This window comes from Python bivittatus, unplaced genomic scaffold, assembly GCF_059951505.1.
Source record: "Python bivittatus isolate LINGU-HERP-01145 unplaced genomic scaffold, Pbiv_v1 ctg000080_np1212, whole genome shotgun sequence".
NCBI lineage: Eukaryota > Metazoa > Chordata > Lepidosauria > Squamata > Pythonidae > Python > Python bivittatus.
Window position 1 is genome coordinate 10,147,343 of NW_028277035.1, and position 16,629 is coordinate 10,163,971.

Sequence of the window (16,629 nt, forward strand, 5' to 3'; positions counted from 1 at the left end):
CAGAGTTGCAGTTGGGAGATGGGTGGCTATATGAATTGATTAAATAAAGCCCCACGGCTCTGGAGTGCATTCAGTGGAAGAAACACTGCACTATATTCCTTGTGTAGTCATATTATACATGCTATGAGACAGCCTTCCCAACCTGATGCCCGTGGATGTGTTGGACTTCAACTCCCATCATTCCCAGCCAATTAACTGATGGACCTTGGGAATGAACAGGCCAGGGCAAGGACTTTCCCTGCTTAACATCGGGCAATGTGCATGCATTTGAAGGGGAATGTTCTGCCGTCCAAAAACAGGCAAAGAATGAACTGGGAGAGGCGAGGGAGGGGTGAGGCAAGCTGTGCCGAGAGGCTTTTTGCTGGTGGAAAGAGAAGCGACGGAGAGGCTGGCAGATGCCGCCGGGCACCAACGGAGCAGAAGGACAAGCACCTGCCTGTCCTCTTGCAGACTCCCGCGAGCCGAGCTGTGTTCGTGAGCGAAAACACCTCTCGGGGAGCGAGCGAGGGAGGCACCGTCTTCGCCTTCCTGAGGCTTCTCCGGTAACTCCCGCTTGCCTCCTGCTGCCCGGAGGCGTCGGGCTTCAATCTACTCCCGCAACCACCCAGCTGAGCTCAACGATTCCTCGGCGCCGAGAAACAGACAGACAGGCGGGCGGACTGGCAAGGCCAGGGCCGAGCGAAGCAACCTTCGGGCGAGAAAGGAAGTGCGTCTGTCCTCTCGCAGGACGCGAGGACCTTCTGTAGGCTCCGGCTGAGCGCGCCCTCGGGCAGGAGGCAAGCGGCCTCCCGCAGAGCACTTCGAGGGAGCGAGCGAGCTCCGCCGAGCCACTTCCTGAGCAGCCGAGCCAAGCCAGCGCACGCGAGGAGGCCGGCGCGCGGATGAAGACGGGACCTTAGCGAGGCCCCAGATGGCCACCTTTCCCAAAGGGTCCTTCGGGGGCCCAAGCGAGCGGTCGTCTCGGGAGACCTTCGAGACCCACAACAGCTTTCTCGCTCTGAAGGTACGGCTACGCCGAGCAATTTTACTCCCTCGGAGCCAGCTTTTCTCGCGCGTCTTGGGACGCCTTCTCCTCTGGTTGATCGGAGAAAAGGACGAGACGCAGAAGGCGGGCTGTTGGTGGCCCTTGGACGAGGCGCAGTAATGGGCGGAAGAAAACAGAACATGAGGCGTTTCTGGAGATTCCCGAGGAACGCTCATTCTGGTTAAAATCTTCCAGGCGCGTCTCTCCAAAATCTCTCTGGGTCTCCGCGTTGCTGTCCGATCAGCTGGGGGAGGAGGGGCGGCGGGGGCTTGGGCCAGATCTGGGGCAGGAAAGTTTTGTGTGGCTAGGGACAAAGTTACAGCCTTTGGGAAGGAGGGGGAGGGAGAGAAGAGGAGCCGTGCTCTCTCTGCCGGATATCGATGCTTCCTTTTCCTAAGCGGCTACATAAGCCAGGGTCCCGTGCGGGGAAAACTGTCGCTCCGTCAACGGGGAAGGCGGGAAGGGAGGACCGGAGTGGAGAAGTGCAGGGCGGCAGAGGCGTCCCAGTAAACAAGGGCCGTCAGAACTGGAAGCACCCGCGCTGGCGACCCGATGCTCCGCAACAGGTGTTTCCCAACTGACTCGGGGCTAGTCACTGCAAAGTGGAGCCAGCGCTGCTCCCCTCCATTACCCCCGTCGCGCGTTGCAGGAGCGGGTTAATTTTGACATTTAAAAAAAATTTTTTTTAGAAGAGTACAGAATATAAACCAAGTACCACATCAGAAACCTTTGTTGCTGAACTTCTGCTTGCGTGTGGCTGTTTAGGAATTTGAGAATTTCCATTATCACATTAAAGCTTTAAAGCTTCTATTTCATGAAGGCATACCTACATTTCAAGCATCTTTCCAGGGTTAATTTTGACTAACGTGTTTGGATTCCTGGCAGAAACACTTCACCCTTGTTTCCAGATTACCCTCCACCCTGGGACAGGAAAAACTGGAACAGAGGTGCGAGGATGGCTGCGAGGATGGCTGCGATTGCTTTTGGGAGGCGGCTTGTCGGTTTCTTGCGCAACTGTTAGCTTGTGTTACAGGAGCTTTGCCCCTTGGAGCATTTCGCTGGATTGATGCCCTATTGCAGCCACAGCCACATGGCTGCTGCTGCTGCTGCTCCTCAGTTCGGTGCTATTTATGTGACACCCAAAGAGCCTCCTCAAAGAAGCATTTAATTGGCCAAGCATTAATTCCTCCTGGGTGAATGTGTGCACTGGCACCACTGGAGACCCTTATGTTGGAGGTGGTACCCAAACCCTGCTTGTGATGTCCGGTTTGCACGTTGAAGCTGCCATGTACTGAGGCCAGTAATTGGTTCAATCCAGCTCAGCAGCACGGCTGGTGCTCAACAGGGTTTCGTATCGTCTTTTTTCTCCCTACTTAAAATGCCCAAGGGATTGAATTTGGAACTTCTGCATGAACAATCTGTGGTCTATCAACGTTTGATGTTTCTGCTACTGAATGATTAATATTCATGTGAGCACCAATACAAAGAGGCTCCTAGATGCTGTGGAAACTTCTCCCCCATCAAATTTCAGGTTTCGTGCAGGCTTCATCAAAAGTGTTGGTCCCAAAAGCTGGAGGAAAGGCAGGGATGCAAGAAGATGGTGGGCAAATATGATTTCAGTTGGTCTCTAAGGCTTGAACTTACGTAGGTAATTTCAGAAAGGAAAGGACACAAAGTAATTATCACATGATTTCTGTTAACTTTGCATTCACTCTTGTGATTTCAAATAACTTCATGATGGATCAGCTGATTTAAGTGCCGGCCACGCAAAATGACAAGTGTTTTCATACTACGTTTAGGTTCGAACAACATGTTTAACTAGGTCACATATGAAATTTGTCCAGCTTGTTAAGAATAGCTAGTTTGTTGTGGCTTAGCATCTTGTAAGAACCCAACCCTTTCCATTAGTTTATAACTCAGTGGATTGAGTGAATCATGAGTCAGAACTCAGGAGAAAGGAGCAAGGCCTTGTTTTCATTGCTGCCCGACTCAGTGTTAGAAAGGACCCACTTCTGTGTAAAGTTTTTGAGGGGGAACTACTTTACCACGTGTTTGGATTGGCAACATGTTGGAATTCCTTCTTCCCTATCTCTTCAGTTGATATTCTGAAACTTTCACTGGAAGTGGGATGGGAGATGCTAAATGCTTCCTGGAATGCCCCCCCCCCCCCTATCCAATTAAGTGTGGTGTGTTGGAGGAATTCTCCAAAGGAACATTCATGTTTAGGAACGGATCTGCGCACCCTTCTGGCGAAAGCTACAGTATAACTCACAAAACACCTGATATATGAGCATATATTTTAAAAGCACGAACTCTATCAGGATCAACCTATTTTGCATTATGCATGGAATTGTAGTCTCTTTTGCCAGCTTTTGGCCTCTTCTTGGAATCGTTGCCACATTCTTTCTTTTGCAAGTCTCTACATGTTTACTTAGGAATATGTCCCACTGAAACCAGTAGGCTTTCCTTATGATAAAATCTGCATGGAATTCAGCTCTCAGTTTTTGGTTCCAGCCAGCCATTCACCTGCTCTTTTTCTGCTCTGCCAAAAAGAGGGGCCCCTTGGATGCATCATTTTACTACAGAGAGTAAAAGAGACATTGGTTGCAGCCTGAGACTAGAATAGGCAGCCACACCAAGTAACCACTGAAATTAAAATATAGTTTTTGAGGAATGCCCATCTGACATATTTTATTGTATTTGCTTCCAAGGTTAGGGTTAGGGTCCTTTATAGAAAGGGTATAATTTCTGAGTTTTCAGGATTGCCTGTAGTCCCCAAACCATTTCCCAAATATTGTTGTTGAGTTAAAACAAATGATCATTTTAACTGAATTTACTTCATTTAAATTAATGCTGAAGCTTCATTAAACCAAATAAACCAAATAACCAAATAATGTGTTGTTCCCACCCACTTGCTTCTCCCACCTCCACCCACTCTTTTGCAGTATGCCCTGCACGTGCCAATGAAAGATTAAGGTAGCCCCTGCCCCAAAAGCTTATATCTCTGCTTTGCAACAGTATTGTACAGTAGTTCAAGTGAGACCCTGTCTCCTTTTGGATCATCCAAGCTAAATCCCAATTTAGCAGTGGACTTTGCAAGTTTCTCCATCATCATTAATAGGAAAGGGAAAACCCATGCTAAAATTAGAACTGTATAGAAAATGTGTTTCTCTACAGCTGGATATTGTGTTGATGTCCCCAGTAAGCCTTACGTTGGCAGATGTAATTTCTTTAGTCTCACTCTGGCATTTTAAGTCAGCTTTAACTAAAAAGGCTGTTGTTACATAAAAAGTTAGGGGTTATAGTTTCTGGAAACAAGGACAGAAAGTTGAGGCTAAACTAAGCCAAGCTTGTAGAGGACTTTGATATTGCTATATTGAGGAACGGGGGTAGTTTTCCTGGTGGTTAGAGTGAATGTATAGAACATGGTAAACTTTGTTCCCAGTTAAAAATATGCTCAGAAACATAAACTGTCGTTGTAGAATGGTATGCTTTTCTAAAAGGTTGCTTTAAAAAAAAATCCAAAACTCTCTCCTTTTTTTCTTTCTGCTTTATCATTGTAAAAGATTCTAGAATCTAGAAGGTTGTTAGTTATGTTAGTCTATGCATCAAAAGTAATAAGAACCCTTATGGTGCCTGTAACAATTAACAGATACATTACCCCATAAACATTTCCTACATAAAAGACCCATTAAAATCGCTGTATGGAATGAATTTTGCTCCCCTCATCAAATACCATTTTGAGACCAATTAGCATCCATTGTCTGAATAGGTATTAAAAAGTGAAGACCCCCTTGAATCTAGCTTGATTCTTGGTGACTACACGGACCAGTGTTTCTCAGCCTGGGGAACTTTAAGATGTGTGGACTGGGGAATTCTGGGAGTTGAAGTCCACATATCTTAAAATTCCCAAGGTTGAGAAACACTGACATGGACATTTTCACATCATTAGGGAATGATGCAGATTCCTCTTCACAAACGTTATGACCATTAGAGCAATAAAATAAAGTATCCTTTGAGACACACCTGATTTCTGGTGACATTATTGAGATAATCAGTAGTTTTCTTGGCAACAATTCAGAAGTATTTTGTTACTGACTTTTCTAGAATGTTTTTTTCAACAGCTCAGGGATTTCCTAGTGATCTCCTGTCCAAGGACTAACCAGATCTAACTGTACTTAGTTTTCAAGATCAGCTGCCCTTTGCCTGGGAAAACACACATTATAACAGCCTTATGAGGCAGGTTGTACAAATTGCCTATGGGAAGCATCAGTAACACTGCAGTCCGCTCTTTTCTTCTCCATGTTCATAGAATTTTTTCTTTCTTCCAGTCAATCTCAGAATTATTTCAGCCTCTCAAATTCATTATATTTTTTTTCCTGGTGGAAAGAGAAAAATGGTGCTCTTTTAACGAGAATAACGCAACGTACTGAATGAAAGAGTAATGTCAAAACTATGAGAAAAAAATTTTTTTTTTTTAATCTGCGCTCAGTCATTGCTGAACCTGCAGTGACTGCTTGGACGAGTCCTTGCAGTTTTCAAGGCAAGTGTTTCGGAAGTGGTTTGCCAGAGCCTCCTTCCTAGGGCAGAGCCCAGCTGGTGAGCGCAGGAGGCGGAGTTTCCGTTGCTTCGCGCCCTTTTCGGGCACGCGCGGTTTTTCGTGCTTACGGCAACTGCTCCCAACTCCTTTTTGCAAGGCGCCGCCAGCATTTTTCCTCCCACCGGAGTGAGAGTCCCCATTTATCTGCTCACGTGAGTTTTCGACCTGTTGGGTTGACAGGAACTGGGGAGGAAACAGGAGCTCACCCTGTTTAACGCGAAGGCTGGACTCGAACCACTGAAGCGTCAGCCATTTCTGGCCAGCAACTTTCAGCGTCATTAAGCCGCTGCGCCACCGCGTCCCCTTATGAGAAAATATCTGAGCATTATAGTATTTTTTTTTTGTTAACTTATGAAGAAAGTATAACAAAAAATACTATAATGCTCAAATATTTCTTCATTAACATGTAGGATACAGTCATATGTGAATTCTATTATGCATCTAACATTTTAATATGAACGTCTGCATTCTTTTCTCTCTCTAAAATCAGCCATCTCACACAGCACAATGCTGGTGTAAATTGTGTGACAAGCTCTAAAAGGATAATCACACCAATCTAATTATGAGAGGGACAACCTGGTGCTCCTGTGCATCAGGGCCCATTCCTTAATGCTAGGTAACTCCTTGTTCCCACTGTTCTTAATTTTTCTTTTTTTAAAAAAAAAACTTTTTCATTTTTTTTCTTTTTAGATATCACAGTCTATTGCTTTACTATTCATCTCCTGAATTTAACTAAACTTTAGTTTTAATTAGCTATGTAGTTTTTGCAGTTTTTAGTTTTTTATAGCTTTTACTTAGCTTTTTTTAATTCTATAGTCATTGTCCTCAGAGGTTCCATAAGACTTCTTTTTAAGTTGCTAATTTCCCAGCCTCTGCATTTTTAGTTTACAGTGGTCAAAGGCCGAAGCAAAGATATTGTATGCTGCAAAGCAAAGAAATAGTTCCTCCCATCCAATTTTATTTCAGTGAGCTGAACAGGATTCTACTGCTAATTGAGTAGACTCATGTTCCCATTCATATTAGAGCTGAGTTGGAGAGCAAAGTAATTCTTTTTTTAAAAAAAACCCTAAGTGACAGTACACTAAACAACTATCTGAATGAAACACTGGAACTAAAACCCATAAAGGGACATAAACATGCCTCTCCCCAAGACAGGAATTACTTAGCATAAATTATTGGAATGAGGTAGGCCAGCGTTACATCTTCAGAAAGATAACCCAGACAAGTACTCATGTTTTCGCAAAGCTATAGAAAGGACATTGCAAGAACTTGGTGTGGTAGCAGTATATATTTAAAAATATTTGATATATAGTCAGCACAAATCAAATTTATAGTTGCAGTAGGATGTGATTCTGTGACAACATATACCTTACCTTGGCTGACCTGTCACAGATCCTAAAGAAAGAGGATGTGGGCATTATCCCATACAAAAGTAGAATAGAAACAGCAATCGGTCGGCCACAGAATGGCTTGCTCTGACTCTGTATACTAAATAGGTCTCTTGTAGTCTGGAACCTGAATAACATTTGCTCCCTGATTTAGATGTGTACGTTTTCTTTGCTACAAGCATGTGGTTCATGGGTTGTTTTGAATATTGAACACAGAAAACAGAGGCTTGTGTGTTTCTAGGGAAACCATGTATATTCACATAATATATATTTGCTGGCTTTATGTGACTAAATTTGGCCTCTGTTTGTATGTGTGTGATTTTAAAATGTATTTTTTTCAAAGTTTCTGTTATTTGGATATCTAGGGTTTCTCACTGCACCTGCAATGAGCAGACTGCATTTGTATGCTTATGAATATGGGGCTTGAGTATAAATTATTTACTGGTACTTTATGACTGGCATCATTTTACTAGTCATAGATAACTTGATGACATTCCCCAATCTGATGCCCTACAGATGTGTTAAAGTATGAATCCTATTATCCACTAGCCAGCATGATAATTGATCCCAAAATAATACATCAATGACTTTTTGGGAAAGGGGCATAAAGAATAAAAATCAAGTAACTGAAATTACCACTGCTTCTATGTATGGACCAGTTAATTTAAGCCAATTTGGGGAAATATCCAGGGTTCAGTTTTAAACATACTTTAAACTCTTTTATGGAACTTTGAAGAGAATGTGCTTAGGACCACAAGCAAAGTCAGCTTTCCTGAGAATCAAGAAGGCTGTTCGACAAATAAGTAGTAAGAGATGGGTATATATTACTTTTCAAGAATGCCAATGAAGAACAATGGACTTACAGATCAAGAAAGCCACTGAACTGATTGCAAGATAGTCAGTCTTTATTCTGTCTATTTAGAGCAATTCCAAAATTTGCTTGGATTTAATTTTCTCCTAAAACTAGAAGATGTGCATCTCCTTTTTGATTTTGCTACATTAGTCAGTTATATAAGAGTAAACAAAGGTAGTGTTAGCTATGCCAGTGATGAACTAAACCAGAATACATGAGGAAAAATAATATTTCAGTTTACTTTGATTGCCTTGAATGAAAGGCAGTCTGGTAATTTCAAATACTGTTTCTTACTTTAAGATGTCTCCCTCCAAGTGTGGGGCTCAGAACAATTGCCTTATCTTAAAAAAAAAGGTCCCAATGACACACACACACACACACAGTCTACAAACTAAGTGTGTGGCTAAAGTTAATATCTAAGAACTGTCCTCCAAATCCTCAGGAAATGCAGGGAAATGCTTCATTGCTTGCTGTTGCTAGATTTCAGGGTTTAGTCAACTTCAGTTGTAGAACTGAGTTACCTTAAGAGTTTGGAGGCTCTTTGTAGCCTCAGCACTCACTGATGACACTGACAGAAGGTGTAAAGAGGAAGTTTGTCTGCCTTGACTGGGGTCTTAAAATAGAAAACCGGAAATGGTTAGAGCTGTTTCTGCAATTAGGCCCACCCATGATGAGAAAGGAAACTTTCAGTCCCCAAAGAATCACTACTAGTAGAATCACTAGTACAGATATAGGTGAAGTGTTTTGAGTGGACACATGATCAGATGTATTTTGCAAAATATCCAGCATGATCAGTCCAATTGTATTTTTGTTAAATAAAATCTTATATGGACTGGAATTTATTAGTTTGCATTTTGGTTCTGAAAGTCTAATGTAGTAATGACTTCTGTAACTTTCTCTATAACTCCCAGTGAGGTATGGATTTAAGTCTCTAATAAGAATCTGAAGAAAGTGCTTTATTGCCTCACCTTCATGAGAGAAGAAAGGTTTGGGTGTCAGCAGCATATGATTCAGGGGCTTTGGGTCAGTTGAACAGTGCCATGTTTTTAGACCTCCCAGCTACTACCAAGGACATTGGAAGGCTTTGTTTTATCCTTTCCACTTTTTGCCTTTATCCCCCTCCCCTTCTGCATGGAAAATTATTTTTCAGCACCAGCACAGCAACCACCCAAACGGTTTCTGCCCCTTTTAATCCCCTCCATATGGCTGCAGGGGAATTGACACCCGCCCCAGCAGCCAAAGACAGTGTGCCTAGAGAGAGACCCATTTTCACCACCAGGTAAGTTGTTTGCACAAAATGGAGGGCATTGGTTGACTGAGGAGGTATTACCTTAATCCCAAACATGACTGTTTGAGCCTTGATCTTATCTCTTTTGGATAAATTGGTAGGGTCAATTAGCTGGGATTAACTGGGTATCTCCACAACCCAGTTAAGCATGTTGTTCAAAAAGCCAGTGATTCTTCTCCTTAATTGCTATCCAATGGCAAATATGCTAAGTAGAGGCTGCTTAATGCAGTTCCCCTACCTGGCATCCCCTAGATGGTTTGGAATATGTCCCACCATCCACAGTGCTGCAAGCATGCCAGTTAGTAGTTGCAGTCCAGTCTAGGTAAGAGAAGCTTGATCCAGTGAGATGCATGTTGACAAACATTTGCTGAGAACTGAAAGGGCTTCTTTTCCAAGCACGATTCTCACAGATTCTTTAGGAAGAATTAGAGCAACTGAACCATTTCCCACTTAGGATCAATATACCTCAAAGTACATTAGGGTGGAAACATCTTATTAGTCTGTTCTTTCTAACTGCCTTCCTGTGATCTGGCAAGATGGTAGGCTTTTTTCTTTAGTATCAGTGAAATGTGCTGTTGGCTAATTACATAAGAGTCTGCTGAATCTGTTTCTGGTGGGAATCATCTCTTACACATGGTTCCGTGGTATAGCTGGAAAATCATTAGATACTCAGGAATGAATAAAAAGTGAATTACTTGGGAAGGCCAAAAAAAAAAAAATCACCAGTGGATGAAAGTGCCTGGCACATTATCCCACATCTTAGTTTGAAGCCTTCTAACTCTTTGTAGGCACACAATAATTTATTTTTAAAAATCCCCAGTTACAAGAACATCAGGACAATGAAAGAGTGTCTGTGCCAGAAATGTACAATATGGAGAGAGGGAGGGAGGGAAGTTGGCTTTTGAGTTATATGCCAGAGCTATGCTGTCAAATATGAATGAGCCCTGAACAAAATCAAAATGTGATTAAATTTAAATTTAATAAATGCAATTACTGAATTTAATAATTCCTATTTTTGTCATGTTAAAAATTGTAGTTTGACAGCAACATTTAAAGGGGCTCTGGAGGCAACACCCAAAACTTCAGCAAACTAAATGCAGCCTTGGGACTGCTACACATCTATCCCTGTTTTAGACATTCACTGTATGAGCCTGTGAATCCTAACGTCTCTAAAATGTCCTGAGAGCTTATATTGATTTTGTTTCAACAGATGGACATGGCTGCTTCTCTAAAAAATTTTTAAGCCCAGGCCTTGTCTCTTGAATGTCTTGTGAGTATGTGTGTGTATGAGCATATCAATGTTTAAGAGGGAAGTGTTAGCACATGTTGGAATAACCACTGGTATGAATCCACCCACATTTCAAAAGATTGCAGTGGTGGCACTTCTTGTTGTGCAGGTGAGGAGAAACTGATGCCACTAATCTTTGCTTGGGATCATTGGGCTCATTCTCAAGTACAAATGCAGGACTTCCATGGCGCAACCCAGCCTGTATGCTCTAGGGAGGCAAGTTGATGTGGGACTATGGAATAACTAAGCAACAAAGGCATTTTACAATGTTGGCTTGGCCATAAAGCCCTTGGACCAAAGGCACTGGATAATTGCCTCAACACTGGGCAGAATGCACTGGGAACCTGGCGTGTGGAAAATATGGCAGGGGGACAAAGCCACTAAGTCCAAGCGGCTCCTGGCAGGATGGCGGTGCCTGTTTCGAGTTTTGAAGCTTTGAGATGAAAAAGAGGTTTGAGATGAAATTGGTCAGGGAGAGCCTGTGACAAGAAAGTTTCTTTATCAGACCCTGGAGAACTCTTTGAAGATATTATCAGATATTGCAGGTATGATAATACCTGACTTGACTCTACTGGCTTCATTTCCAGCAAAGGGAGCAAACATGTTAGCAGACCTGTAGTTTCAGGGCAGGAGGGAAGAGACAACACATTCCACTTTCTAATTCTTTCAAATATTTGCAGGTATTGTCAGTTCTGGCGAGGCAAATAAAGCAAGTCTATCTGAGGTATGTTTCTACGTGATGGAAATTGGCAGGTTTAAAAGGCCTGTTGCAGAGACCTGGCTAGGTATATAGAGCCTGTAATATAAATGGTTACCTTATTGTGGTCTGCTTCCTGTGAAATCTTCCTCATGAGTTTTCCTCACGCCCGCTAGAACATACTGAGGTAACCAAGACCTTCCTGATTTATGGCAGAGTCTCAGAGTGTTGTGTTCAGCGGTTTGTCATGCTGTATTTTCTGATGCCGGGCCTTCACAATGTCATTTCCTGTGCTTGGAAGCTAGGATGGGTCGATACAACTGTATTAATGACAATTTCCCACAGGTAGCAGTCTGTCCCGCATCTTAGATAACCCCTGTTCGACCTGCCAGCATCCTGAATAGCAATGATTTGTGCTACTGATGGCTGGCCTCACAAGGTTTAGTGGTATCGTAAAATTTCACACACTCTAGGACAGCCTTCCTCTGATCTGATGCAGTCCAGATATATTGACTCCAAATTCACTATAGTCATATGATAAAACTACTAACAGGATTGTAGTCCAACCATGTAGAGGGTAACAGATCAGAGAAGGCTGCTTTAGGCCGTCTTTTCTGAGAATCCTAGCTAAAATATGTTTATTGCACCAAGGCAAGTTTCAAGTTTTATGCTGTGAATTTTTTTCAACAAAGGAATGTACAACACTGGAAGATTGAATTCTCACTGCAGCCTCCAATATGTTTGTAAAATTACAGAGCTGGGGGTGAGGGGTGGGTTGCAGCTCAGGAGGGAAAGGGGAAATCTCATTTCATGCACTTGTGTGAGTGTGGATGTCGTTCTGAACATTGAAGCAAACAATTTCATCCTTTGCATTTCCATGCAGCTGTCTTCAACCTGTATCTTACATCATCTTGTTTTGCAGAAGCAGTAGGGGTGCTGAGGCCATGCTGAGTGAAACTGAGACCTCCGTTCACCGAGCTCTCCAAAAAGTGTTGCTGCAGTTAAGCTCACAATCAACTCCTTTAAACTCTGTCCAGATATGGAGAACACAGGTCTGTGCTTGGTATTAAAGCATGAGATTCTGATTAAGAAGAGTGAAGTGATTCCTGTTCCCTTTTGCCACCCCTTCCCTTTTGAGAAAAAAAGCAGCACAAGAGATAGCTATGCTCATTTAACACAAGGAACACCTAAACAAAGAGTCTCAAGAGGCCTTGAAACTAAGCATTGTTATTATAACTTAAAGACTTGATGAGAAAACTACTATAAGCTCAATTAAGCCCATTCACAATAAAAAAGGAACACTACTGTTGTTTTCTGTCCTCTTTTTATTAACTCTGTGAACTTTTACATAGAAGTAAAATACTGAGTTTTTCAAACTTGTAGATAGTTTATTGCTGATAGTAATTGCTGATGGGTAGTTTCAATAAGGATTCACATCAAAAAAATTTTTTTATACATTTAGTATTTTACACATGGTACCCTCAACTTTTGTTTGTAAATAGTGATCAGGAAAGCAAGTGTATATGGAAAATATTACTGAGAAATAAACATAGATATTTTGATTTTATAAAAATCCATGTTTCATAATATTGATCTACTAGTCATAACCCTGGTGCTATTTAGCTGAGTATATATTTCAGATAGAAGCTAAAAACACTGGTGGTATATTTACCAGGATTTTGCTTTCAGCGTTAGGAGTTATGCATATCTGAACTTATATAAGTTTGTATGAAATTCAGAAGAAATCACTGAACTTATTTCCTCACATTGTTTTTCTCTTCTGCTTCAAGAGGTTGAATCAGACTTTCTCCGAAGTGTGCATGCCCTTCTTCGGGAACTTGATGGCCATCATCCAGCCTTCCAGAGTGAGAGAGGTAAGATCACTGCAACTGATTGCCAGCCTTCCAGGAAATCAGTTACTATGTGCTTTACCTCCATCCTGCCTACCCAAGCTAGAGAAGAGGAAAGCTTGACTGTCCATGCTAGGATGATGTTCAGTTGGAATTTGTTTTTGGATACTTTCCTTGGTGAAATACCTGCTCAAATGATGAAGTAGCTGATCTGATCCCAGATGACACATCTCTGCCCATTAAATTCTTCCTTATTAGCAGTAAAACTACAGGGAAGGAGCCATTGCTCATTGTCAAAGAACATGCTTTGTAAAGATGATAATCTCCATTTCTGTTATCTGTAGTTGAGAGACTTCAGGCAGCAAGATAGCAGAAAGACCTTTGCCTAAAGAAAGGAGAACTGCCAAATGGGCTAGGTAGGACACTGATCTAGTTCACTGTGTGGATTCCTAGCTGGTTTGGCTCAATGTATGTAGGAATAATTGACCCACTTAGGCTAGGTTCACACAGCATGCTTAACTGGATCACGAGCAGTATTAGTCTCATATGACCAGCTGAACCTGGTTTATTTCAACCTAAAATAGCTCTGGAGTTGTCTGGGGACAAACTGACTTTCCTGGTAAGCTGTATCCTGTGAACACAGAAGAGAGGTTTAACAGAGGGTTAAACCACTCTTCTTACCACCAACACAGAAATGAAAGTGTATAGCAAAACCAGGGCTTCTCTGGGAACTCATTCTCTTTATTATTTTCATCCCCATAGCCAAATGGGGCAGAAAAAAGACATGGGAATAGCTAAGCTTCTGTCCACTGTGTCTTGACTCCCATTGGGCCTCCATGGATTTCTTCCCAAGTTTTTCAGAGGAAATTTTTAAAAAGCAGCAATAAGTGACAATCTCACTGACTTTCTATGAAGATAGCCACTCTGCGTCTTTGGTCATCAGTCATCAGTTTACAGCAGTGAGGTATTTGCCTGGATTGTGTTGTGTGAATATAACTGCAGCGAAACACTAATGACAGAGCCTGATGGTCTCCAACCACGGTCAATATCCATTCCCCTTAGCTTTTTTTAGAATCTGTGTTATACTGCCATTTGTATGACAGGGCTATTGCTGTTCCATAGCATTACAAATGCTGTGCTGGTTAACTTGAAGTACTGAAGTTAAATGGAGGCAATACAAGTGTTTTTGTTTGGATTTTCCTTTCATGTAATACTGCAGCTTTTAAAAAACATATTGGAAGCAGATTCCTATCCTGAGTGGAAATAAATACCTCAGTTTTAAAGACCATAATAAATGGTTAATATGGTTAATTGAACTGAAAACTAATGATCACATAGATGAGCCCTTACCTGTGAGACATACTGAAAGACACCTACATCCTGAGTGGAGAGTTTCTCCTGACCATATTACAATCCAGCCTTTCCTCTTCTATCAAGTCCACTCCTTCCCTTCTATTTATCCCTGAATTAATGAATGAAACATTAACAGATACTTTGACTTTGATCTCACAGGGATGCTGAGATGGACCTTGCACAAGAAAATTGACCGGAATCCCCAAAATGGAATCCTCTGGATTAAAATTTTGGTGAAAGAACTGGAAAGAGTAAGAATGAGAACTACTGTGGTATAGTAGTAAAGGTGTTGGACTAGGACCATGGAGACCTAGATCAAGTCCACCTTCAGCCATGGAAACTCACTAGGTGACTTTGAGCCAGTTACTCTCTTGTAGTCCAACCTACCTCACCAGGTGGTTATTGTGGAAATAAAATAAAGGGAGATTTCCATGTAAGGTGCCTTGATCTCCTGAAGAAAAGGTCAAATATAAATCTAACAAACAAGTAAATAGGTAAATGACCCTAATTTAGGGTTGGGAGTAGTCTTGGTAGCACATAAACAGGCTTGATCATGAATATAAAACTGTGTTTTATAGCTCGGTCCTTGTTCTTCTGGATTTAGAAGGAATCAAATTAGCTTTCTGTCAGGAACCTTGGGCATCATAACCTCAGAGAGATGTTAACAATGCTGTCTTATCTTGAAGCTGATACATGGGAATATCTTCTCTGCTGTCTCTTCCTTAGCTAGGGCAGGAGTGAACAACCCTTGGCCTGTGGACCACATGCAGCCACTTCCCTAAAATTGCACTGCTGATATTCAGTCACAAATTGTGCAAATTCAGTCCACTTTCCATCCATTTTTCTAAAAAGAAACAACAAAATAGTCTAACCTAAATTTGACTGAACAAATTTATCTTACTTTTCAAAATCTCTCAAGCAAAAATTAAGGAGACAACAATTTTGGTCCTATCTTCTCTGTGGTTGTCAAGTTCCTAAAAAAATATTTTTAAAAATGTAGCCCTTGGCCACTGCTCTAGATTAAAGTCTCACCCATTCCTTTCTTTAAGAAGCAAAACAAGACATGCTGCTTGCCAAATCTCAGTGTAAAATGCAGCATTGCACTCTTTGAGGTCAACAGTGCATAGGATCAACATTAATTTGCAGGTTCATTTCCTTTCTACTTTATCTCAGTCTTATCCCACCTCCCATGATCTCTGCAGGGCTGACTGGGGACCAGCCTTCCTTAACTGGTATCCTCTACTCTCTATCTTGCTGCCTTTGCTCCTTTTCATTCCTAGCCCTCAACCCTGAGAGAGCAAATGATCTTTAGTTTGGCTGGAGGCAGATAATAGTCTTTTCCTAGAATTCTGGCAGGCCCATTTGTACATTCATTCCACAGTTTCTACTGAAAGAAAATCTTCAATGGTTTTGTAGAAATTCAAAATTTAACTTTGTCAGTGGGAAAAGAAAATACATTAAGATCAACTCTGCCTTTGGCACACTACTTTCATTTTTCTAAAAATCTTTGTCTGTTTACAGTAAATCCTTTCATATGTTTCATTATTAAGAAAGCTGTTTGTCTTAGTTTCCTTGTCTGTTCAAATACTATTCAACAGAATACATTAGCTTATACCTCCTCTGGTTGTGGGATACATGTCTAGCTCCTTCAAACTTCCCTTTAGATTTTACATACATTAGCTTTCATCCCTTTGCCACCTTTTTTCAGACTGTATCAGAATAAAAAAGACACTATGTACTAAACAGCAAAGCACGAGGGGTCTCAGATTTTCCTCTAGTTGTAGTTTATTATTTCAAAAGTGTTGCTGCTGCAGTGCTTTGGCTGCCAGCCTTCCTCTCTTCTGTGATTTTGTGTTGGCAAACTTTGCCTCTCTTCATTTTAATTCATTTGATGATTAAATATTCATCAGAATATTTAAAATATATTTTAACACAACTGTTTGCTTCTTCCAGGCAGAAAGATGTAACCATCGGAAGTATATCATCCCCCTGCTTCACACACTGATGTATACACTGATCAAAGTAAGAACCCTATTTCTTGGGACTGGAACATCCCAGGAATTCAGCACTGGGACTGATGGGTCAGAATGCGCTGATATCAGGCATTAATTTTGGCATGAGGACCTGGACTCAGTTTTAAGGGCAGGAACTTATAAAGGATAGTTTGTTTTATTGCTATATATATGATATGCTCATTACTAAGAAGAGAGCCAGTTTGATGCAGAGGTTAAGGCATCAGGCTGGAAACCAGGAGACTGTTGAGTTCTAGTCCCACCTTAGGCATGAAG

At 41.7% G+C, this 16,629-nt stretch overlaps 1 protein-coding gene across 2 annotated transcripts in view; it reads left to right on the forward strand.

Annotated features, from left to right (window-relative positions):
- The first annotated feature begins 333 nt into the window (after window positions 1-333).
- The window catches only part of PIK3R6 (phosphoinositide-3-kinase regulatory subunit 6), a 36,146-nt gene continuing 19,850 nt past the window's right edge, over window positions 334-16,629 (forward strand). The window contains exons 1-5 of one of the 2 annotated variants that reach the window (XM_088133494.1): window positions 334-1,003; window positions 12,061-12,190; window positions 12,929-13,012; window positions 14,501-14,592; window positions 16,295-16,363. In XM_088133494.1, the coding sequence (XP_087989620.1) occupies window positions 12,178-12,190; window positions 12,929-13,012; window positions 14,501-14,592; window positions 16,295-16,363 (258 nt within the window). In that variant the 5' untranslated portion in view covers window positions 334-1,003; window positions 12,061-12,177. The remainder of the gene's footprint in view (window positions 1,004-12,060; window positions 12,191-12,928; window positions 13,013-14,500; window positions 14,593-16,294; window positions 16,364-16,629) is intronic. The other variant, XM_015890581.3, reaches the window with a different exon arrangement.